This window comes from Argiope bruennichi, chromosome X1 (assembly GCF_947563725.1).
Source record: "Argiope bruennichi chromosome X1, qqArgBrue1.1, whole genome shotgun sequence".
Taxonomy (NCBI): domain Eukaryota; kingdom Metazoa; phylum Arthropoda; class Arachnida; order Araneae; family Araneidae; genus Argiope; species Argiope bruennichi.
The window spans coordinates 9,856,055-9,882,499 of record NC_079162.1 but is presented as its reverse complement, the minus strand read 5'-3'; the positions used below and the strand labels follow the sequence as shown (position 1 = coordinate 9,882,499).

The 26,445-nt window shown below is 28.3% G+C and overlaps 1 protein-coding gene across 1 annotated transcript in view; it reads right to left on the bottom strand.

Annotated features, from left to right (window-relative positions):
* Positions 1-24,871, bottom strand: part of LOC129958679 (glutamate receptor 1-like) — a 120,080-nt gene extending 95,209 nt beyond the window's left edge. The window contains exon 1 of the mRNA XM_056071322.1: positions 24,616-24,871. Within this exon, the coding sequence (XP_055927297.1) occupies positions 24,616-24,811 (196 nt within the window). The 5' untranslated portion in view covers positions 24,812-24,871. The remainder of the gene's footprint in view (positions 1-24,615) is intronic.
* Between the last annotated feature and the right edge of the window lie 1,574 nt (positions 24,872-26,445).

Below are 26,445 nucleotides of genomic sequence, written 5' to 3'. Positions count from 1 at the left end.
CATGAAGGAGAATGCCTTCTTTTACAATGAAAAAGAAGATGTAAAATTCCCATTTGCTACTAGGGGAAATCTTCATTTAATAATATAATTAATAACCTTAATATCCCCTAAATACTTTTGCCTCGTTATTTTTTTCTATTATCCTTAGTATAAATCTTATCCAAAGTTCATTAAATCCCTTATTAAACTTTTCTCTTAACTTAATTTTCCTATTTTAATACTAATTTTTTAAAAGCTTTTATTAGTTATTTAGGTAAGATTTTTGCGCAGTTTACGAATTTCGGGCATTTTTATTCCCGATATTTGAATACCTTACTGAAATGAAATTGCCTTCAATTTTTAACTCAATTTAAAGACGGTATTAATTGCATTCTCGAAGTCAATTTGTATTCTTCTCGTCAATCTTAGGTGAAAAAAATCTCTTGCAATTATGAAAGGAATTCCATTTTCTCCTAGTCTTTCATTTTCTATAACTTATTTATTATTGAAATCTCTATCAGATTCGTCAAATATAATTCTTTCTTGAAATCAATGCTGGTGAGAAGATCGATGAGTTTCTCTATTCCATTTGAACTTCCTCTAGGGGAAATAAGACAAAGGAATTGACAATTTCAATGAGTTACATTAAAATAAATGAGAAAAGACATTGAAAGCTTTCTTCACATGAATTATAATGTGTTACATTGAATTTCTATTCTGTAGATGATTTGTTCCAAAGGAATTTTATTTTTGCATTCGGCACATAATCATTCTTTGTATCGAAAAATGTCTTTATGTAAACATTTTTTATAACATACGGAGCATGATTCTGAGATACTTGTAAGCAAATAGAGGGAATTGAAATAACAATATTCTATTTATGAAAATTTCTCGTAATAAGTGCTATGATGTCAGGGAGTTCATAAATGGGAATTTGGTATAGCAAAAACTTGAGAAATACTTAAGAAACAACAAGTTAAACAGAAAGAAATATTTTAATGTCAACTTTTTATAGGGCCTGAATCCTGGTCCTAACATGACCAATGTCACAATCCATAGTATTAACATATATAGAGAAGTTTCATTTAATTCAGGTTAATTAAAAAAAAGTTGAATTATTACGTATAACTTAATTATAGCTTTAATCGCAAAAAACATAAAGAATTTAGAAAAATTGACTTACGGGAAAAACACTGATATATTAGGTATATATTCAAATGAAACAATTACGGTGAAACATTAAGAGCTATACTAAGAATTTAATTTATTACAGGTTGATTATAGACAATTTTTTTATAATTTTAAAATTAAAATTATTTATGTCTTCTATTATTTATGGCTTCTATTGTCGGAATATCGCTTATCTTTTCTATAATATATAGTCACAAGTGTCACTAACAATCCTAGACTTTCAGTGCTGCCCTATACGGACAAAGTTCTCAGGCAATTCTCAAATATATTAGAGCTTGGTCGCAAGATTTTAATTAGATTTCGAGAACTATTAATACAAAGGCTAGTAAAGAAACAAACTCGTTCCATCAAATCAATGTCCCTTTGTTGATTCACCATTTTAGAATCACCTGTTATTTTCCTCATATTATTTAGTCAACGAATGCTTCTTTTCTTTTATTTATTAATGGAGAAAATAAAAAGGAATTTCATATGTTTATAAGAATAAGAATATTTTTAATAAAATAAATTTATTTCGAAATTATTTTTTTTTACTAAATAAATTGTAAATATGTCATACATAAATTTAATTAGCCACATTTTTTCATATGAAAAATATATCTTTTCTCTCATTAAAATAGATTGGAAGGCAAAAGCGACATAACCAATGATAAATCATTTTTTTCCATTTTTATTTTCCTTGCTAATTTTATTAATTTCTTACTATTGTGATATAACTTACTCACACAATCAAATACTGACATATTGTCTACATTTGAGCAATGGAATTATAGTATGCTCCATCAATATAAGTATATTCTAAGGAGGGTAGTTCAAAAGCTATCTTTGTGCACACAGAAATAAATCCTTTTTACAATAGAGCATAATGTTGCAAAGCAAAGGTTGGTCTCTACCGAGAGCTTTTTGTCAGTGAATTAGGTAAAAAAAGAATACGCCAGGTAAAGTATACAAAACATTTAATGAAAGGCACTTCAAAATAGTTGCATGAATAATAACATGTCAATTGTGTAAACATGTAAAAAACACTTATTTTAAGGATTCTTTGTTGAAATTGCGTCCAATACCATGCCGAGTCTAAAGTAGAATGTTGTTCACCTAACCATTGCATTGTAGTCTTACTGTGAATTTATATTCTTGCTTTGTACTCTTTACTTGGAGTATCCTTTCCTTTGATTTAATTCACAAGCGGACAACTGCCTATAGATATTTGAATTTTTTTTCCAAAACTAAAAATTATTTTCCTTTTATTGATTGATGAATATATTTGCTATCTTTAAAATCTCCTCTCATTACCAAATATTAATGAGATTCAATATATATTTACTTGAAACAAAAATAAAAGCAGCTTTCATTATAATATTCGGAATAGATACAACTGCTATACAACTTGACAATGTCAAGCCATTATTATTTTATTGAAAAGTAAAACAATTTAAACCTATATAAATTACTAGAAATAAACATACATAAGAAACAAAATAAGTTCGCATCTATATTTGTAAAATATTTATCTCAGATATAGGTGCCAGCGTATTGCTAGTTTATTTTGTTTAAATTTCATAAAAAAATGTTCTATGCAATACTAAAACAACAGGTAAATTTAAAATAATAATTCAGAGTCACAGGTGTTTAATATTCAGAATTTTTGAAATATTTTAATTGAATACTTCTGAGTTCATACATATCTCTACATGAAATTCTCTTACAACGATAAAATGTTTGAGTTTTACAACAGTTTTTGTGAGTTGGAAGCGAATGACCTTGGCATATCATTCAGTTACGAATTTTCGACGAGGCAGCAGCCGAATGAACTAAAAGGAGGGTAGGGGTGCACAGGAAGGTTAATTAAGAAATGCCTTTAACCTAGTTATCAAATAAATTTATAGAAAACACAGTTCTTTTTAATTATGAAATATGAAAATTAGAGCGCGTGTACACATTGAATTATTAAAATCATTAATAAAATTCTTTATAATATAAGGGTATATTAATTATTTATTAATGATCACATTATATTCCATTAGACAGGTACTGATATATAATAATTTTAATGTTATATTTGTTTGAGATCTATCATTTCTTTTTAATCTTTTAAATTATTTAAATGTTTATAATTTTAACTAAAAAAAATCATTGAGGCAGTTTGGAAGGGAATTAACAGAGACTTCTAACCATGGTTCAAAAATCGTGTTCGTTTACTTTAAAACTTGTGTACCCTCAAAACGAGGTTGCAGTCTAAATGAATTATATTAACAATTTTATGTAGCATAAAACAAAAATAAAACATAAAGCTACAGTTTTTATATAATATCTTCCACAAAAATTTAATAAAAGTTCCTATATGACGAGAGGATTAATATGTCATGAAACACTTTGGATTTTCAGACGAAATCGTATCATTGCACATATTTGGAAATTATTTTCGGCTTCTTTAAAAAAGGTATATTCAAATTTCGCTATTAATATCAAAAGACCAGAATTTTATTAACTCCCAACAAGTGTGAAGATGAAAATTTTGAAACTAGAGTAAAGGGGGGGGAGGGGAGGGAGAACAGTGTATGGATAATCAGAGAGTCTCTCCAGTTTATCAGAAGAGATGATTATTTGTAAAAGTGTCTATTTAATCTCTATTTAATCAGAGACTATGATTCTTTGCAATAGTGATTCCTTGAGTTTATACATGCTATACAAGCTGATATGAAAGTGAATTACAATGAGAAAGTAGGATTTTCAGTAAAATAAGGTAACTATATTCCATGCCTGATAAAAATTAAGAGAGGTAACATATCATAATCAATCTTTCTTTTTTTTTAACAACTAATTATTTACTAAAAACAGAAATCGGGCACTTTTGGCATTTTCTTTAAAATCGGAACAAATAATTAAAAACAAAGAAATGATTCGTCTAATGACTAAACTTATATAATTTACATGCCCATAAACTTTTTTTACTTTCATCTATTTTCAGATGTAAATGATTTGAGCTTATTGAATAATCTGCAGTAATTGCTTTGAATAAGAATTTTTTCAGTTATGACAAAGAATAAGAACCATTTATTAAAAGAAAATACCTCAAACTTCACTTGCTTCGACTGTTTTACAAAATATCATTTCCGAGATCCAAGCGCAATTCAACACTGTTCGGTAAAGATAGAATAAAACAAATAAAAGCAGCGTCATCAAGATACAGTCAGTCCCAGAAATGAATATACATCTGAGCGTATAAATTATGTCTTTACTTAAAAGATTAAATGTTGCTTTAAGGAAATTGTGCTTTTTACAAATGATACTCGGGCTCATTCCCTACCAATAGGAGAAGAAAAAAAAAATATGTAACAAATTTTATTTTTATAGAAAAATATATAAATATAGCTGAAAAAGAATGTCACAAAATGAGTATACAATTTTATTAATTTTGTTACAATAAACAAATTAATATTTAGTTCCTAAACCACAGCTTGTAATCGCTTAGGTATGGACATGGTCAGCCAACAGAAATTTTGGCCCACTCGTCCCTTAAAACTCTCTTGTTCCTCTTTACTTGTCACGTCATGTTCATGGATGTATTTCTCCAGCTGAGACCCTAAATGTTCTGTAATATTTAAGTCTAGAGACTGGGGTGGCGTAAATAATTGTTGATTGCAGGGTACAACAAGTATGTGTGTTAAGATATACCAGTTTATCCATGATGTCATCAATGAAAACAAGTTCTGCTACTCCATTTGCTGCCGAAAAACCCAAACGAGAATGGATTCACCCCCATACTTAACCGCTTTTAGTGTATTCATAGGATCCAGAAACTTTCCTCCACCCTTTATATTATCCATCACTGTCATATAGATTATACTTGTTCTCATCAAAGAAAACAACACAGCTCTAGAATGATTCCAGTTTTGAAATACGTTCCTTTGCAAAAGAGGGCCTTTTTTTTTCTGTTGACACAACTAATGAGTGACTTTCATTTTGGAGTATGACCATGATTATGAAGAAAACGCCTACGAGTTTCAGCTGAAAGACTTTTTCCAATTGCTGAGGACAGTGATAACGTATGTTTTGAGGAGCAAAAGTTTAGATCTTACTTTATTGAAAGTATAATATTCATCTTTGCAATAATGCTCAAAATTTCTTTAAGTCCTCTTCCTGGAATATTGGTGAACAACCAATTCTACTTTGATGAATTAATTTGCCGTCTTTCTACCACTTGATGACTAAACAACGTACAATTTTAGAAATTCCCCTCCTAGAATTCATTTTAAAGATTTTTATAGGGAAAAAAGAATTGCATATGTAAGATGATGATCATTGCGTTCATATGTTTGGAGTGCAACTGTTGAATGTTTTAAAGAAAATTTTCACCAGAAAAGGTGGTGATTAAATGGCAAATTCATTAAGTGTATGTTCAATTTTGTGGCTTCAAATTTTTTGTTTACCACAAGAAAATTATATAATTAAAATATCCTGAAGGCTTCATATTTTTTAGCCCAATATGCGTCTTAATGTATAACGTTTCTGTAAATATTAAGCTTCAGTGGCAAGTTTGTATTGCATTTTTACACCTTTAAAGAAGAGAGTAATTCGTATATACTCAATTGTGAGACCAACTGTATATACGAATCATAACGCGTACTTTTTCACCAAGTTTCGGACAGTAATGAAATGCGAAAAAAAGAAGAAAAAGCGAATACATAAAAATTATCTTTGATAAGGTTAAAGAACAGCTTAGATTAGTAGTACGCTTCCAACGATTGCTTTCGTTTAATTATTCACTGCTTCAATTTGTGTACTTTGTTGCTTTGAAGCACGTTATTAGCTTTAATAAAAAATAAACAAATTTCTAAAAGATAAAATTTTATCTATTATAATATATTAGAAGAACTGTGTACATGTTTACATTGATTTTATAAAGACATGATTCAATAAATTAAGATTAAAATAATCACTTATTTATAATATAATGAAATATAAATTGTTCATTTAAATGTTTACGTAACTTTTCCCTCGATATGTGGTGTAAAATAGTTATTTTTGATGTTATATATTTTGAAGTTTATCATTTCTTTATAATTTATCATGACTATTAAATGCTTTTATTTTTATGGAATAAAATTTCTGTTAATAATTATAATTAACTCTTCATGAATTTTATAAATTTTAGCTACTTTTCTACATGATATTTTGAGATAAATTCCATTTCTATTCATATATTGTCCATTTATATCAAAGGACATCATAACGTCCACTGTCAGACCCGCAAAATGCTTAAATCCGCCTCATATATATTGGAAATATTGCATGTGTAACTACAAAGATTCAAAGCAAAATACCTCTTGAAGGGTAAGTTTAAAAATACAAAATTTAATCTCTTAATTGATATGATGAAAGCTTAAATATTGCAGTAAGAAATAAAAGCTACATTTACATTATTTTTTTCAAAAGCATTCATTAAATTATCTTGGCAAATTACACAGATTCTGCAAAAAGAATAAATATTTTTTTACAATTTCAAATGCACTGAAAAATAACGAAGATAATAATTAGTCTGTGCAAAGAGCAAAGAACAATAAGTTTGCCCATATTCCTAGAACAGGAGTTTCAATTTATATATTTGAAAAATGAATTTAGTTTTGCACTCAGTATGTTTTGGTTATCTCAAATGCATTATATTTTTCACTAATTTTCTTTTTTACAAAAGCTTATGCAACAGGACAATAGGAAGAATAATTGGAGATGAGAGGGGAAATGCCCTTATGCAAAATAAAATCCCTTTAGTTTTAGGGTTAAAATTTTTCTTCTTGTAAAGGCAGTTTTATTTACATATGATCTATACCCCTATTTCCTTCTCCCATTTTTGAATTAATTTAAAAAATAACTTCACCCTATGAAACCTTTTTAATTTAATCTTTATTACATGAAATTCAAAAAGGACCTGAAACCTCACAAAGTGACAGTATTTGCTTTATATTGAAGTTCCGACGGATATTCAAGATAAGTTTTTCTCAAAAGTTTTCATGAAAAGCTGTTTGAGTTGAGACTGCATCGAAGAATCCTTATTGATTGACTTAATAAGAAATTAAAATTTATGGACGCATTCAGTCATTACCGATCTTCAGGAGTTTATGACTGTATAAGAGGAGATATTTGGGTATTTCGTCACTTAAAAGTTATACAAGGATATGAAATTGAATATTGCAACGCGTACTTGATATAAATTTTTATGATTAAGCATCTATAAAACTCTACATTTCTGAAAGTACAAAATTACGTCATAATAATGTTGAATAATAAATATTAACAGAGAAGGATTACTACAGCTTTCTTCTTCTTATTACTTTGATATCACTTGAGTGATTACTTCTCATTTCTAAAAATATTGTCATATTATTAATGAATCACTACAGAAGAGCTAATATTGACTAATTAGGTCTTATTGGATTACTTTCTGTATTCACTTTTTAAAACATTATGGATCAGGGGTCAAATGTTCCATTAAGCATTTCTCAATTCTTGGAATTAATTTATGAATACTAATGAACTTTATATAGAACTTTTCGATTACTTTAATAATAAAAATTTTGCATAAAATCGCTCAAGCAATCAAATAGATTACGTTCAGTATGAGCTCTATTTAAGAAAATCTTTATTTGCGGCAACAAAAGCGAAGCCGTTTTTGAGACTAAGACTTTCATGATCATAGTGGCTATATTTGGACATTCATATCGTAAATATTTGCAATTACCCTGAAATCCAGCTTTTTAGTTATTTCCATATAATATAGTATGTAATTGATTGAAGCTTGATCTCTGCATAAGAGTTTTCATAATGCGCTTACTTATAATATAAACATGGCTTAATTCATTATAACGATAACTTCTTTTATTTTATTTTAATGCTATTTTAAGAGATAAAATAAAACTGATTATTTTAACTCAGTTTCTATCAAAACGAAGAATTTCACTATGGTTAAATAAACCCTATGCTTAATATAGGGGAAAGAGAGGGTATCTAAGGGAGTTTGGTACTAGTAGTGATTTTTCACTTCCCAATTTTCAACATTCATTAAGTGCAAAGTGAGAGCAATTTTTTTTGTACAACCAAGTTTTTTTGTTTTTTTTAAATAATCAAAGTATTAAAAAGTATATTGGCTACGTATCAGCCCTTAAGTCGGGTAATTTTGCGCATGTGACTTTAAGCCTAAATTTAGTGAATTAGGAGTTAATGCTCTATTTCTTACAAAGTCTATAAAGATAAATGCAAATATTAATTCTATTTGATCTAAAAGTCGCACTTTTTATTAAAATAACAAAATCATTAAATTTACGAACTTTATTAAATTAATTTAAGATAATAAAGTTGAAATTCACATAGCTTTCTTCTTCGCAAAAATCTTTATGAGTTCCATCTGAACAAATAAGAGTGACAAATCTCATTACCAATTTTCAAAGCTTAGACTCCGGCAGCATTGAAAACATAAACTTCCCTGGCGTTATTTACAGCATTCGAGGATTCTACAAAGAACTGTTTTGGCTTTCTTGCTCCAGTAATTTTGCCAGGTTTTGCATCGCTGTTATTCAATTTCCTCTAAACCGTAAAATCGTTTTTCGATTTATTTGCATGTTTCAAAAAATGCTTGTTAATTTTTAAAGTAATTTTCGACTTTTTCCTTATTAAAATCAGTGGTATTGTTTATAATTGTCAGTTTGGGCTTTTTTTTGATAATATGAACGCCTTATTAAAAATCGTTTTTAAATACGTAGGTAAGATTTCCAATCATCTTTAAAATTTACAAAATATCCATTACATGAAACATTTTTTGTGCGGAATAATACCTTGCACTAATTTCTATGTTGACAGGATTACTCCACTCAGAATTTATTCATTCGACAGATTTCATTTCGGTTAAAAATGGATAAACTGATACAAAAAATGGTTTATTGTAATGCAAAATGCCAGATTTTACAATATATGCAGATACAAGGTTTTCTCCCTTTGAAAATGATTTTTAGTGAGAAGTATTCTTATTTAAAACTTAGAGGCTATAAATTGTATTGAAAACTAAGATTCTTTCAAAATCCGATTATTCTCCAATAAAAATTAGAAATTAGAAAGTGAAGAGGCTTTTCTCACACATGTCCCATTCATCATGTGCTTAGTGGTTTACTTTTGTACTGAAAACAGTTGAGTGCGGAATTGCCTGCTCCGCGCAATTAATCCGTTCTCTCTTATTAATGTTGTAGAAATTTTTATTCTCCGCCAAATCAAATACGATTGTAAAATCCAATTTTTCAACACCAAAACTAATTAATTAAGTAGTGAAGAAATATTAATGAATTCCTTCATAAAAGGTTTTTAAAAATTTCATTTCACAATTTTGCCTCAACCTATTTTTTTGGTAAGTTTAATCATGTTCATATTTTTAAAAATGAGATTTTAGAGCCATTTTGTTAATTTTCTTGATCTTTTCAAAAATCATGTTTGGAGAAATTTTTATATATCTTTGTAAAGAATCATTTGATATGATTTGAAAAAATGAGATTACATTCAGCAATACAGTTTATATAATAACTCTTGCAGAACGCAAAAAAAAAAAAAAAAAAACATTTTGATTGAATGTATTTTTATGAAGCCAAGTTTTAAAACGGCATATTAAACTCGACCTATTTCTGCAAGTAAACGGTTTTATTATATAAGTAAAAGTAACATAGATTTTATTCAACCCAGAAGTGAAAAAAATATTCAAATTCATTTGATATGTTTCAAATCAAAAGATGAAAATTGAGTTTCCCCTGGCGATTAGATACCCTCGAAGTTCCAGTGGAAGAAAAATAGTACAGAATCAGAAAATATCTATTCATCGTCATCTTAAAGAGATCAGATAGAATAAAAACTGGCAAAAATATTCTAAGGCATTTTATTATTCAATTCAATATAAATGTTGCTTTCCTGAAATACCATATGTAATTTGTAATGCCATTTAATTTGTAAATAATTATTATTTTTATAACTGGCGACTTGTAAAAGCATATTAATCATTTATTGTTATACAATTGTATTAGAAACTACTTAAAGTGATATAATGCTCAAAATCAAGTTAGACTTGTTGAACATTCATTTTTGTAATTGGATGGTAAGAAACGAGAAACGAGTTGAAGTTTCAATTTTAAATCGAAAACAAGTAGCTAGAGCAAATGATAGTGTTGAAGAATCATTCAAGTGCAATGTAAAATGATAGAATAAAGAGAATATGCTATCACTGAAATAATATACCTTTTTGGAGATAAAATGTAGTTCATCAAAATTGATTAAATGAATCTTATTAAAACTTACCATATTTGGCCATTATTTCAATGTTATCTATATTAAGTTGCTAAAATTTGATGAAATCAATCTTATCAAAACAATGAAAGAGATTTCAATTAAATTTTCATTTTTAAACACCTTAGAATGACATACGTATCTCCCTGTTACCAGAAAATTTTAATTTTAAATACTGATGATTTAGTTATTAGTAATATATAAAAATTAATATTAGTAGTTCATGCCATTTAAACAATTTAATTTTATTATTAGTAATAAATGTGCTTATAATTATTCTTTACGAGCATAATTATACGGCGGAGGAGCAAAGTGAACATATATTGACTCCAGAAGAACCACAGTGTCATTCTTTAGGTTTGATAAGTGAAATGAGCAGGAGGAGTATCTTATGAGCTATGTTTTGAGACAGCGTGCTTAGAAGTGCGATGAAGAATTTAGCAAGCCTATTTCGGAAACTATTGGATATAGTTCAAAGACATATTGATCGACATAGTTGTAATAGAAACTGATGCTCCAATGATGTGAATTGAAAACAAAAAGTGCGAATCGAAATTATTACGATTGAATTCTTATTTCTATAGGCGCAAATGATTTCAATATTTCCAACTTCTCAGCAGTGAAATCAAAACTATCTTCGACTTAAAGCAAAGAATTCTAAAGAAAATACACTAAACTTAAATCGCATTTTTTGCTTTCGGTTTAGGTTATTTATGACATAGGATGTCCTATCCTATCATTATTTCTCATGACTTCTGAAAACTTTCTTATTGATTTCTTTTCCATAATTCAAATAATTTTCAGGATAGAATAGCTTAGTTCTGAACTCCACCATTAGTCTTCATACTGGGTAGCGCATCTTCGACCTTACATCTTTTGTAATTATGGCTGAATTCTTTTACAAATGAAGTGGCTATATTACATATATGCCTGAGACTGAATAGAATTTTAATAACATTCAAAATTACCATACGAAATGTTCTAGATAATTTTTTACAATAATAAAAACAAAACAAAAAAATACTTTAAAAATATTTCTAATTTAAGGCAGGCAGAAATTAATAATAAAAATTAAAAAATAGAAAAATTCAAATTTTCAAAATTATTAAAAATATTTTACTAGTTACTCAGTAACGTTACACACGAATATTAAGAACAATTTAAAGCAATATTCAAACAAAGGTTTCGAGATAAAAAGAGAAAAAAAACTCTACAGGATGTTCTGATTTTACCAGTAGAAAAAAACTGTCGATTGTAAAATCATATTAAGTGAGTCTCTTAAATATCTAAATAGTAACTTTTGTTACAGAAAGATTAAATCCCAAAATACATTCGACATACCTAATAACAAACAGACAAAAATAAGTCAACTTATCTAAAAAAATTGCTCCATAAACATACATGTAAAAATTTATTAAAAAGTAGCTACAAAAATATTTTGACAATTCAAAATTTTCATCATATCGTCGGGTAACTATATTCCTAAAAGTAGGCAAAATATCTTTCGGATTATATATCATTTATAATTCATTAATAGTTGGGGGTGGTCTCTTTCAGAGGAATTAGCTAAGCAAGAATGATTGTCAAAAGTTCTGTATTGCCTTAAGTAGGATTCCAAGCGAATTTCTGTTATCATTCTTCAGTGGATGAATATACATGAAAGCACATATAGATCCACTAATAAAATTAATATTATCCATCAAGAGTTCTGCCGGCGGTTAAACACAGTTACCACCTAGATCCGACTTCTATCCATCATCTAGAAAAGCTTAATTGATTGATCCGTTCAATAAGTATGTATGTAATTAACCCTGATTGATTCCTCTTTCTATACAAGTAAAAGTAAATATGGAAGTTGTAAATATGGAAAGTGAACCATTTCTCTATATTTACTCAACAAATGATTCACGCAGGGTCAATCGTTAGGAATTCTAAGTATGCTTTTTGCTAAATGTTGTTGTTTGAATTGTTGTTATTTTGCTTAGTTATTAAAATATTTAATCTTTTTAAATCTGGATAAGCAAAATCTTTACAATTATTTTTAAACATTTGTAGAAATCCTTAGAATTTTGACAGAAAAAGTTTTAAGGTTGTTAATATACATTTATTCGAAGTTATTGAAAGCATACGGAAATCCTAAATTTTAAATATAAATTGGGATAATGCACTTACATTTTTTATTATTTCTTCTTATTATTGTTTCTACCTCTAGGAATATGATTCATTCTTACATAAAATTTATTTGAAGTCATAATTTGCTGAACTTACTTGGCTCAAGAGTAGGGTTGGGCGATGACCGAACATAATAATCTCGATATATCGTCCAACATATATCGATATTTTTCGATATATCGTGATATCATTATTTATTTATTGCTGTTATAAGTTATAAATGGCATCTCTTAAAATATTGATGGATCAGAACGACTTCAAATAAAAGTTAGTTTCAATTTATATAACAAAAATATTGCTTACTTTTAAATAAAAATAATTAGAAAATAATTGCGTTAAAACCCCTTTAATAAAGTGTGTCAATGAAAAAGCAATGTATGCGTGTTACAATTTATAACATTGCTTTTTTTTCAATGTAATATTTTTTTTAAAATTTGACACATTTTGCTTCTGACTTTAAAAAAAAAAAAAAAAAAAAAAAAAAACCTTCAGTTTCTTTTATACTTTATTAAAAAAAAGGAAAACAGCATAATAATCCCTTTAACAAATAAAATTAAGTAGTTTTAATAAATCATGAATTCAAAATCTGATGTCTTGAAAAATTAATTAGTGCTTTTTTTCTTTTTTTTTTCATGCGAGTACGTTTGAGTGTGAAATGCCAGCTGTGAATAAAATTGTGGATTTAATCTGAATAAATCCTTTTTGCTTTTATTTTTGACGATGAATATTTAACGCTTAAACAAAGGACAGCCAACAACCTTCTGATAACCGCACTTATTTTTCCATAATAGTATCATTCATTTAGGGAACAGAAAATAGTTTATTCCAAAATGACACGCTTAAAATAAGTATTTTTTATATATTAGAATCTGAGAGTATTCATAGAAATATTAACAAAAATTCTGATGAAGGTCAATAAGAATGAAGAGCAACAAAAATAAACACTAACCGGTAACCAAAACGAAATCGAAAACGTAAATTAATTGTGAATATCGATTTATTGTATCGCGGTTTATTGTGAGGTCCAGGCGAAAATGGAAGTATGACGGAATTTCTTTTTTTATTCGAGTACGCTTGAGAGTGAAAATGTGAGCTGCGAATAAAATTTGGGATTTAAACTGAATTCATCTTTTTTGCTTTTATTTCTGAAAATAAATATTTAGCGATTAACAAGTCAACATTCTTTTGACAACCGCAATTATTTTTCCATAATGTTGCTGTTTGTAATGCACTTGTCACAGATAAGTTCACTGACTTAGAGGTCAGGGATTTTAAGCCAAGGGTGCGTCTCTTGTTTTTCAGTAGTGCCATCTAGGGCCAAGAGTACGACTTAGCTACACACATGCCACAACCCTTTTCACGGGGCGGACTTCATTCATGCATTTCATTCACAGATCGTAACTTAGATCTGAATCAGAGAACGAACGCCCCTGATTCAGGACCCCCTGTAGTATTACTCTCGACCAGGATGACTTTGCGATCACGACAGATTTATACGTGCGCTAGCCATCAAACACACACACGAGAAGTCATCGGCCGGCTCGTAACCCGAGGGACACGAATCCAACACACTACCAACCAGGCTATCCTGGCCCTCCTTTTCACCAAAATGGTATTATTCAGTTAGAGAACAGAAAACACTTTATTCCAAAATGACCTGCTTAAAACAAGTATTTTTATATATAAGAACATGATAGTACTTATAGAAATATTAACAAAATTTATATATGAAGGTTGAAAAAAATAAAGAGCAACAAAAATAAATGCTAACCGATAACCAAAACGAAAATGCAAATTAACTGTGAATATCGATTTATTGTATCGCGATTCATCGTGAACTATTATTCATAATCATGATTTCAATAGATCGATATTTTTCGAAAACAGGCATAAAAAAATCGATTTCTCGAAAATATCAAATTTTTTCGGTAAATCGAAAATTGCCACAACCCTACTCAGTTTATGGCATTTTGCCATCAGATCGATGATAAATCCACTAATCACGAATTTTGACTTTTTATGCGCATCTTATTCGCATTTTTGTTGGAAATATTCAGTTAGATTTCGAGAATGAATGGAATTTTACTGATCAGTTGAAATATATGAATTATTTACTGTGCATTGTACATTTGTAATCGAAAAGTTAAAAAAAAAATGGTCGTAATTGCATATAAAATTTATTCCTCTCTTATATAATCGTGGTTTTCTTTTAAATTTTAGATAATCATATAAAAGACGCTTCTTTACTAGGGAGAATTTCCAGAATAGATTTAACGTTGCTTTTTTTAAAATATGGAGTTATAGAATGAGAAAAAAATCGATTGCAAGATTTTGATGAATCATTACTTTTCAAATCTCCTTGGTTACGAAGAAACTATTTTTGGAATTGTCATCATACCTACACCTATAAACACGTTAATTTCAAAACACGATGCGCTAGAAAAAAGGAATTATGGTACTTTTTATCAAAATTACAGATTTCAGCTAAATTGTGGGTTAAATCCGTAAATGGGAAGCAAATCTATTGGCTCGTACGCTTGCATGCGAATTCGAAAATTCAAAAACCCAACGAACAAGATGGGTAACATTCAACATTTACCTTTAACTTTATAATTTTAAATGTTTTTTTTTTTTTTAAATGAGATAGCATCCGTCAAAGAGTTGATGGTTTGACGGTCTGCCTTTCAAGAATTTGTGACTGCGTAAATTCAAAAATGAGACTAAATTCATAAATCAAGTCTATTATGGTCATGGCATAAAAATTTTATATTTGCATCAAATTTTCAGCTCAGTCGGCCCAAGGCCAAAGCGCCATATGCTTATAAAATACTTTATACTGTACAAATAATCAAAATGTAAAGTGAGACGGAAACGACGAATAAGAGACAACAATACTGCTACTTATATTTTCTTTATAAAGAGAGGAAAGTGTGTTGTACACAGATATGCTTTTATTCGCTTTATAATAAAATATTAAAGATTCATATTTTTGAAACTCTCTTATATAAAGTATTGTTTTTATCCATAACAAATAATTCTACAATATTTAATAGCTTTAGTTTTATTTGTTTAGTTGCGTTGTTATTTAATGGTACAAGGACCATATTTGGATAGTTTAGTGAATTTATTTTGCTACTTTACTGAATTTTTAGTGAATTTTACTTTTTGAAATTCATTGTTTGTTTGTTTAATTCAAAAATATATTTTAATTCAACAGCTTTCTAGAACTGATTGCTTTGTGAAGCAGTACTTTAAGAATATTATAATATTGCTTAAAAAATTGAGTTATTGCATATTCAATTAATGGACATGGAAAAATCTGATTGATTGAATTTTTTAATCATGTACTAAAAATGAATTGAAAGAGCTGTCTTATTTTATTTTTACCTTCGCCTTTAATTTATTCTAAATTATGAAAAGACAAATAAATAAGAACTTACTCTAAAAATGGAATTTAATTTCCTTTAAATATTGCATTATATTAACGAATTATGCGTGTTAAATCTTTTTTAATAAGTAAAACAAAATTACTGAAGTTAGAAATATAAGATTGGGATCATTGCAAAAACACGCATTACATACAATAGCAGATCGTTATACAGTTGTCAAATATAAGTTAATGCCTATTTTTAATTTTTCTTCTGCATGTAATATATGATGGTATTATCTTTTTACTGAATTGATATTTCGCTTAAATGTATTGATAGGATTAAAGAAAAACATATCAGCTTATATGCAAAGAAGTATTAAGAAATATACGTTCATTTTGTATCAACAACTTTTCCTGAAAAAAGCCATTATTTAAATTCGCGTTATTAATCATAATTTTGAATGCAGACTTTTAAAGTGTTCCAAACAATAAAGCGAATTAAAAATAGATCTTAAATGCGAACAGTAAGAGAACTGAATATATTTGTAACCTAGTTTGGCTGTGTTTTTTTTCCCTATTTTAGTAAATATAGTTTTTCTAAAACCTCCGAAAATTGATCAAGTTTGGAATATCAAAAAGCGAAAGAATTGAATAAAGATTCAGTTCAACCATTCTAGTAGCGATCGTATAATATTTATTTCATCAGCGCCTGTTTTTAGAATCGTCAGTTAAGTTTTAATATTTTCCATTTCCACTGACTGCTAAAAGTTTCGAATCGCATTTTACCAAAAGGGTGAGCTTTCAAGATCTCTATCAGACACAAATGCTAAAGGGGGAAAATTTTGTGAAAAAGAGAATTTCTGTGTACGTGTTTGTGACTTAGTCTTTTCAGGAAAGCAAAGCGAGTTAATGTTGTTTTCTTATCTGATCAACCATCGTTTCTTTTGTTCTCCATGTAAAGCGCAGTTGTTCGTTGTATCTTTGCAGCCTGCATGATTTATTCAAATCTTTTGAACTCCATGCAAGCAGTAGAAACATTTAAAAAATAATAGCTAAGTTTTGAATTAATAACTATTAATTGAATGCTTTAATACCAGTGTTAAAATTCATAAAAAAATTCGTTTAAGTTCCTTCCTTTCAAATTCCTTCTCTGTTTTTGTGATTCATAAAAAATACTGATTTAAATAATATTTCTATATTCAGGGAAACCTGTCGTAAGATCAGAGATTTCACTTAAAAATATATATATTATGAATTAAAAAATACAAATTAACAAGAAAGAAGATTCCTTTCATTACAAAATAAATATGTTGATTTGCATAATGACTTCGGAAGGTGTTGTTAAATCTAAATAATGATCTGCAAACTCAGTTTTAAAAATAATCCCCCTGATCAAGTAAAAATTCCTAATTCTTTTGCATAATTATATCTCGTATCAAAAATGGGCTCCACGTGAATGGATCTCGTGACAATGCAGACACATACCCATATTATGAAGCATCTGACTTTTTTTTAATGCTGTGCTCGTGCATATGCAGAATGGATTCTGAAATTAAGTTGGTGCAGCGCATTTATTTATTGAACAGGCATCACTTCTATTGAACTGAAATGTTTCATGAATCATCTTTTTATCTGTATTTCAAGAAATTTAGAAATATTTATGATGATTGAGGATCTTCATTCTAATTCGTCGCATCAGTTTCCAATGTCATGATAATCTTTCACGCAATTATTTTTAATCCGATTTTAAGAGAGAGAACATTATTTTGCGATACATTAAACTCACTGGATAAATAATATGTAATGCAATGTTTAAAATTTAAAAAAGGAAAAATTTATGTAGTGAAAAATAGAAATGTACTAATGCTGCAACATAGTTTTATTTGTCAAACTTTCTTCAATACCTGTTATCTCAAAAATTCTGTACTTTATATAGTCATTAAAATATTACTGGAGATTGTTCTACCTTGAATCACTAATCCATACCTTAATGCGGGACTGCTATCTAGTAATTAATATTTTAGCCACCTCAAGCACTACTCAGAAACAGTAGAAATAGGTTTGTTTACAATCAGTTTTTGTTTGTAAATACAGTTATGGTGTTGTTTCCCATATTTAAAATAGTTAGTTTTTTTGAAGAACTATATTTCTGTTTTTATAAATTGGCAGAATGTTTCGAAGATTCCCAATATATTCCAGCTTTTGTTGTATAATTTGATAAATATATGTTATTTGTAAGTACAGAAATAATCTTCAAAGATTCAGCGTAATGGAACCGTAAATTGTCACCTCCTGAACTTTGGATGACAAACACATCCTGTTCAACAGATCACATGCATGTACTGTAAAGTGGAACACTGATCTGATTTTTATTATATTAATTATTGAGGTCTCTTTCAGTTTACAATCCCATGCCATGGAGCAAGATCGGGAGACGGGGGGGGGGTATTTTAATGAAAAAGAATTGTTGAAACGATTTATGACAAGGTTGGCTGCAAAATTATCCAACACAAAGCCAAGAAAGACAATTTTGTCTAGGGCAACACCCTTCAACTCTAACAACATTGGAAATCCTTTTAAAATCTCTTTAGACGCGCAATTGAGATTGACTCCTCATGACTTCTTGAATCATGATGAAACAGATCTAATAACGATATCATCCAAAGTGCAAGAGAGTGTGAGCAGAAATACAAAATTATCCTGTATCATGAATCATTTTAGATATGATTATAATTTTTCATTTTTAAAATGAATCTTTCTTATTTTACAATTTATACATATTGAGAACTAAAATTCAATAAATGTAACATGATATAGAATACCTATAACTAGAATTAAAAGGCCTGCTTTATAGTTTTTAGATGCATTTAAAATGTATTCGTATTATAACAATAATACCCGTTCATTTAATTATTCTAACAAAATGAATTTTGATTTCTAGAGTTGTCGCCAGATCACTTTAAAGGTAATAATTCGCTCATTCACTTCGTAAATAAACAGGATTCTTTTATTACCTTTAAAAATGTACTTTCTTAAAAAAATTATATGTTATAATTTCATTATAATTATTAAAATTTTCAAAATTAATTTTTTATAAATGTATTATTTTGTATAATAATTAGTATATTCATTTAGAAAATAACTTCTCTACAGTATTCATTTGGTTTTACGTACATAATTGCCGTTAAAAATTGCCCATTTTCTTTAAGACCCAATTGTTCTTTCACTGTAAGTCATTTTTTGAATGCTTTTTTTTTATTCCTTCGGATATGTTTCGAAGAGTTTTAATTTCAGATAAAAAGTAAGAGAGCATTTTCTTGAAGAGATCCCACTTTATTTTCGTTAATTAGAGCCTAATTACTTTTTAAATAGGTAATTTTTCTTCTTTCAAAAGTGTTAAGGAGTCATTTTTCACAATTCTGAGAGATAACGAAGGTTCCCGAATCCAAGTATGAAGCAAACGCTTCCAAACTTTGGATGCGTCATTTACATATTAATATCATTCAGATCCTTTGCAGATTGGGATTTCTTTTTTCAATGTTCAGTTGGCTGTTATTATGTGATGCTTTAAATAGCAAGTCGCTGTCATTATTTATTCTCCATCTTATCAAATACAAGTTTGTAATACAGTTCCTTTTGTAAGATGTGGATTGGTTTCTTTTATAAAAGATTCAACTCAGAGTCATATTTATTTCATTTTTACTTTCTTCTGTTTTAGTTCATTGGAAATAATGTATTCATTGTCTGATTTATTTATTTATTTTATGGATATTTGACTTCAAAAAAATATTTTAACAAAGAAATTGGAATCAAACAATTTTTCAGTTTAAAATGAGTTTTCTTCTAATCATTTAAAATTTTAAAAAATGCAATATTTTATTGCAAAATGACAAGATTACAACATTTTAAATTTTTTTCTTCAATTTTTCTGAAAAATAAAAGAAAATCATTGAATGAAGGGTTTAAGAAGGAAATTTTCATTTTTGTTATATAAATTGTTTTCAGCTATGACGCGGATGCTCCGTCATAATCTGAAAAATAATTAAAAGATAATCCTAATAACTGATTTCAGTCTATTTTTAAATAAAGAACAAAGTACCTGCTTCATTACTCGTTCAAGTGCTTATTATTTTCTCTGTTTTGTTGCTCTTCCATTTAAGATATTATTTAAAGCAAAACTGGTGGAAGATATCGGATTAGATTTTGAAAGAAATTGTGCAGAAATTTTACAGATCCTCTAAACTACGAAATTTAGTAACCATTTTTCAAAATATGACATAAAAATTTTTTCTAAACTGAGCGAATGTTATGAGAAATTAACCTAAAATTGGTAATCAATAATTTCTACTTTTTATGCAATGACACAGGGAGTCGTATAAGTTGGGAAGATTGTAATAAAAATGGCTAAAACTTTTTTTTACTTTAGAAATGGAAAGGAATTTTTCCTAGAGAAAATTTACTATGATTTCGAAAGTAAAAAAAAAATTATAGAAATTATTGATTAACAATATTAGTTTTATTTCTCCCAACATTCCCACTGTTTAAAAAAAATTATATGTGCAATATTCTGAAAAGTGGGTATTAAACTTAACATTTCTGTATAATTTCAAAAGTTTTAAATATTTGCGCAATTTTTTTAAAGATCCATATCTTAAAAGATTGGAAAATTTAAAAATATTAATTGAATCACAAAAACAAACTGCTTTAATTAATAATGAGGTACTCAGCTTGATATCAAATAAAGTTAAGAATTCAAGTTGGTGAGGAAAATAGAATCATGAAAAATTATTTCTATTCATGCCGTATGAATATGTTTTTAGCTGAAAAAGCCTTGCTTTTATTGCTGAAGACATTTTCTTGAATTTTTCCATAGGTCTTTTTAATTACTGCTTTGTCTTTTGAGAAACTCTTAAAATAAAAGTAAATAATAATAAAAAAAACACCTAACTTTTTTTTTGTATTAAGAGGCCTTCAGACACAGGAATTTTTTAATTAATTTTTCTCTATATTTTTTCTATCTCTTCAGAAAATATTTATACGACTTTTTTTCCATGAGTACTCTAACCCAAAGAACACGAAATCATTTTACCGTCAAAAATGTCTTTTTTTAAAAAGTATTTGGTTCATATTTCTTTTATTGCACAAATAAAATTAAAATGTTTGTCTTTTTATGCATATCTTCTCTTAAGTCTCAATCATTTTCACTCTCTTACATAGCTAGTCATTTATGGTTAAAAGTTTGAACAGTTCTTCCCTAATCTTGAAGAAACTGAAGAAGGGTCTTGAAAGAATCATCTAAAACGGATTACGCACCTTACCCTCCTGGTACAAGATAGTCAGATTCCTCATTGCAGACTATCCTATCAATCGTTTTTTTAAAGAATCCGAGAACAAATGCTGCAATTTCTGGCATTTACAATAAAATACAGTACAAAATTCGCCATTTTTCCTTCAAAAGCTTTATTTGAAGACTTTTAAAAGTTTGGTAGCTCTGAGCTTTGGTAGTATTATTTCCTTTACGTTGGTGAATTACCTTTTTCTTTTACTTACGAATTTATGTGTGTTAAATGATTTCTTTTCATGGATTAAAGGAAAAAGATATAAATTTACAAAAAAAAAAATGAATGAAAGTATTTGATTTTCTGTTTTGAAAATAAATGTTAAAATTTTATTTTTCATATAAATACAAAGTAAATGAATATTTTTGTGAGTAGCCTGCTTGTACAAATTGTTAGACATTTTTCCAAACTGAAGGTAAAAACTGGAAAATAAATAAAGCATAAAAAGAAATGTTCAGAGAATATATATAAAGTAATGTTATATTTCGATGACACAGGAACATCAAAGTGACTTCGTGGGATAAACATAAAAAAGGTATTCAATATAAAATAGATGTTTCAGGCGCCAGAAGATAAAGTAGTTGAGTAGAAACAAAACGGTCGAGGTAAAAGGAAGTCTGAGAGCAAATAGGGAGACATTTTAGGAAGTGCATCATTCAGGAAGTGCATTGAATTCCCCATTGCATCAAATAGATGCAATGGAGAATTCAAGGTATCAGAAAATGTGATAGTTTCAAATTAGCTTTAAATAAAAATAATTCTAATTTCATGATTCAGCCAATGTCAAGCTCTTTAGATAATAATTTTATCTATTTGATACTACTAGTTAATTCACTGCCTTGGAATAGTGGTCACTGTAACGATTCATTAAGCACAATTGAGGCATATTGTTAGCGTGCACCAGCCCTGACTGATACACGCTATTTCCTTCGGAGCCCCTTGCTCAACTGTGGTGCGAGAAAAAGGAGTGTTAATACATGTGTTTTTCTTATCATTTGGCTTTGATTCAAAATTATAAGGTCCTTCTAAAATAGCTTTTAGTATATCTCAAGACTTGGCATTGAATTTAAACTAAACGCTTTTCATGAATAGCAGTTTCTGCTCATTATTCAAATTAGCATTTAAATGTAAAATTTATTAATTCAAAATCTATAACCGAAATACGAATGCAGCCAATATCAGAAATGCGAGGAATTTATCACACACGTTTCATAAAATTTCACAAAATTGAATAATTAAAACCCTTATTTTTCACTGCCACTTTTAAAAATTCAATTAAGTCACTTTCAAATGTTGATTAGCTTTTATTTCAAAATTAATTAACCGTGTTTTATTATAAGAACAAATGGTTCTGATAAATAATATTTTTATCTTTGAGATTAATAAAACTACTCTATGAAAAAAAGAGTATCCTATATGTAATTGAAAAAGTTTCAGTTAGCTTCACTTCATACATAATGGACATAAGTATTTTTTTATTAATAAGACTTCATTTTTTTTAAAGTTTTGGTTCAGAAATTAAATAAATTAAACAAAACTGCATATATCTAAAAATAATAGCCCAACAGACAACTTCAAAGCTTGATAAAATCTTTCACAACGAAGCAATTTCCGGAAATGGGCTTCCTGGAATTAACCGAAGTTTTTCATTATCTCAAATGTGGCAAGATATACATATTCTTATAAATATTCGTGGGTATCTGGGATTATAAATGTGCAAAAATAGTGTTAAGTTTTTATTTAGGTTTCAAAAGAAATGAAAGTAACATTGTTATGTCTCAAATTTTTTTTCTATGATATGGGAGTACTACTGTAATATAACATTTAAACAACAACAATTATTTTACAAAAATTATTCGTGAAAAATTTTGAGTAAGTATACTTCTTTATTAATTTAAAATTATGGTTCAGAAAATAAATTTGAATGGCGGTAATTTTTTGAAGAATTAAGCAATATAATCGAAATCTTTTTTCATTCATGTACATATAAAATGATAGTGCTAAGTGCGTATTTATATTCAATAAGAAGCAGAGAATTTTAATGCTTCAAAAAATAGTTTTGAAGAGCAATATAAATCTACTAAGGAAATATAAGGAATTGAGTAGATCTAAAATTGATAATTCTTGATATAATCAAATTTTTCATCATTATTAAATTATACCTTGATATGAAAAATTTGCATTTGGCAAAATCATTTACAAATATTTCGATAAGACTTTAAAAATAAATACTTTTGAGGTACATTTTCATTTAAACTTTTATTTAATCATGTGATATAATTAGATGATTAATTATGTAAAAGAAAATATTATTTTAAATACATGAAATGACAGTTTTCGAGTCAAAAAGGCATTTAATGTTCTTAAATGTTTTATATAATTGTTTAACTTTTAACTAACTATAAAATAAACAAATGAATTACTTTTCATATTCCAAAGTTTGATCATTTAAATTACGTTTTTCTCTAGTCAAATATGCAGAATGTTTCAAGACATACAAAAATATTCCTTTTGTAAAAACATCACAAAAAAAGACTACTCAATTCAAATGAAATCCCTAAAAACTGACTACTTTACTTTCATCTGAATCCTACGTAGGCTCGTTCCAGACTCACTATATCTTATGCTTATCTATCACTTATCTATGCTTTGTTCAGTTTACTTTCGACAATGGAGGTTCCAATTGATTATTTCTTTTATACCTAAGAAACAATCAATTGGTTCTTTCTATTTTCATTTAGATGAGAAAATAAAGCACTTCGTTTATCCAAATAATTCAGTTTTAAATTTCTAATATTAATTACCGATTTCATATAAATAGATTTATTTTTCAATTTGCAGTACAAGGTGCAACTTGATTTTACATAACTGATTTTTCTGAAGTCATATTAAATTGCAAAGCATTAATTCAAATTTAAAATTATCTTACAGTTTAAGAAAAATAAAACAAGCTTTTTAATTATACATCTATACTAACAAGTTATAAAATATCACTTTTATATCCTTTAGGAAGTATCATTTATAAATGTAAACAAAATCACATACCTGCATTCTGCAATCGACTACACACAATATTTTCATCAAATTACAACTTCTTTATTTGAAACTCTTGGTCTCTTTTGACGAAAATCATTCGTCCATTGTCATTTTACATTAAAATGCTATATTATCTGAATACCTATTCAATTTTGTTTAGTCTTGTAAATTGCCTATTATTTATTACCTCCAGAATGAAGAAAATGAATAGCTTACCGATTGGTATCTTCTCCGGCACTGGTCTAACTAAGGCAAGGATATAGGTGAAACAGAGCAATTTCCATATAAGAACTGTTCCTTTCATGATATCCCCTCCAAAACACACGCGTAAAGTGAATTTGGATGTGATCACATCCTTCCAGCTTGTAGTATGGCGCCGGCGTCTGTGTGCTGGTCCTAAACTGAAGTTCATAGAAACCGCGAGGACACTGTCACTCGAAGACACATAGCCGGAGTGTTCGGCCGGATTCTTAAAGCTCGGAGCTGAGAGTAGGATGCGCGCCTGTGCCGGCGCACGCGCAGAGAATCCTACCTCCAACAATCCTTTATCCTGCTAGAAATGGGCGAATGAAGCAAGCTCTTCGGAGCTGGGGGAAAAAGAGGATACCTCACTGTTGAAAATTCTTTGATCCGTTTAAAGATTTATAGGAGTTTCAATGGACGCATTTGGAATTCTCTTGTCTTAAGGTAACTCCAGTTCAATCGAGAAAATAAAGTAAATTACTTACACTTGGTCTAAAAAAGTTTGTTTTTGCCCTGCACCTTTCCTTCCGAAGCTCTTATCCAAATTGAAAAACAAATCTTTTCTTTTTAAATATATCCTGATCTAGAGATGCGATTTGGAGTCTAAGGATTAGAGATGAGAAAGTGTCTCTTTGAGTTGCTTTTCTTATTTGACATTTGAGTCTATAAAAGAAAAGAAGTTCTTTTTCTAAATGGTATGGATAGAAAGAACATAAATCTTTGGAACAGACTTTTCAGTGAATGTATGGGCATTTTAAAAAGAAAATTTAAACTCTTAAGTAATTTAGTAGTGATGAAGTTTTAACTCTTTGAGCGGCTAATTATTCTGAGTATAGAATTTATCTCTATTCGTCAAGAGATTACTTCAAAAAATATTAGATTCACACGAGACAGTTCGAAAAAGCATTTTCACTTACCTTCCTTCCCAGCTATTTAGCTCAGTAGGGAGATTGAGTTCTTATCTTATCATACTTACTGACCATTCTTCAATCCCCAATTGCTTAACCAGCAATATGGTAGTGGGACATTTCCTCCAATAAATCAAACGTAGCTCTTTGAAAAAAAAGGGGATTGGGAATGATTAGTATAGCTTTGCTAAAACAAGAGTATTTGGCCAGAAAATGTATTGGTATTTGAACTAAATTTTACATAAGCATTTGTTTATGTTTAAGCATCTGTCTGTTTCTCCTGAGTATGTGTTGGCTTTGTACAAACCAGGCCGTCGAATTATGCCTATCAATTTTGGCAAATATATACTTTGGAGGGTAAAATTGATTTTCGGGAAGACTTTTTTTTAATTTTAAATTAGAATTTCACTTAATCAAAAATTAAGATAAATATTGAATTTTTTTCGAGATAACTTTCTAAAATTTAAGGTAGAAAAATAATTTTACAGCATCTTAAAATTCAAACAATTATCTTTTTAATTATACACAATTTTTTAAAATATCATTTTTCTTTCTATACTTAATAAATTTTTTGAAATATTTTAAACGTAACAATATATTTAGCAACAAAAAATTTCTTTGCTGAAAAGAAACTCAAAACCAATCGCATGAGTATTTCATCTTGTTTTTTATCTTGTAGTTACGGATATTTCCTTTTTTTTCTATCGTTGTGACCAGGATATGAAAATTAGGTTTATTTTTCCGTGTTGAGTTGGTTTCAATATTAGGTATGCTTGTGATAAATTTTTTGATATTTTTTGTATTTACGAATAAGATTTAACTTCAGAAGGAATCAGTGTTGGAAATTTTTTTTAAATGCCTTCATTTAAAAATATTCCTGCTTTTACCTGGGATA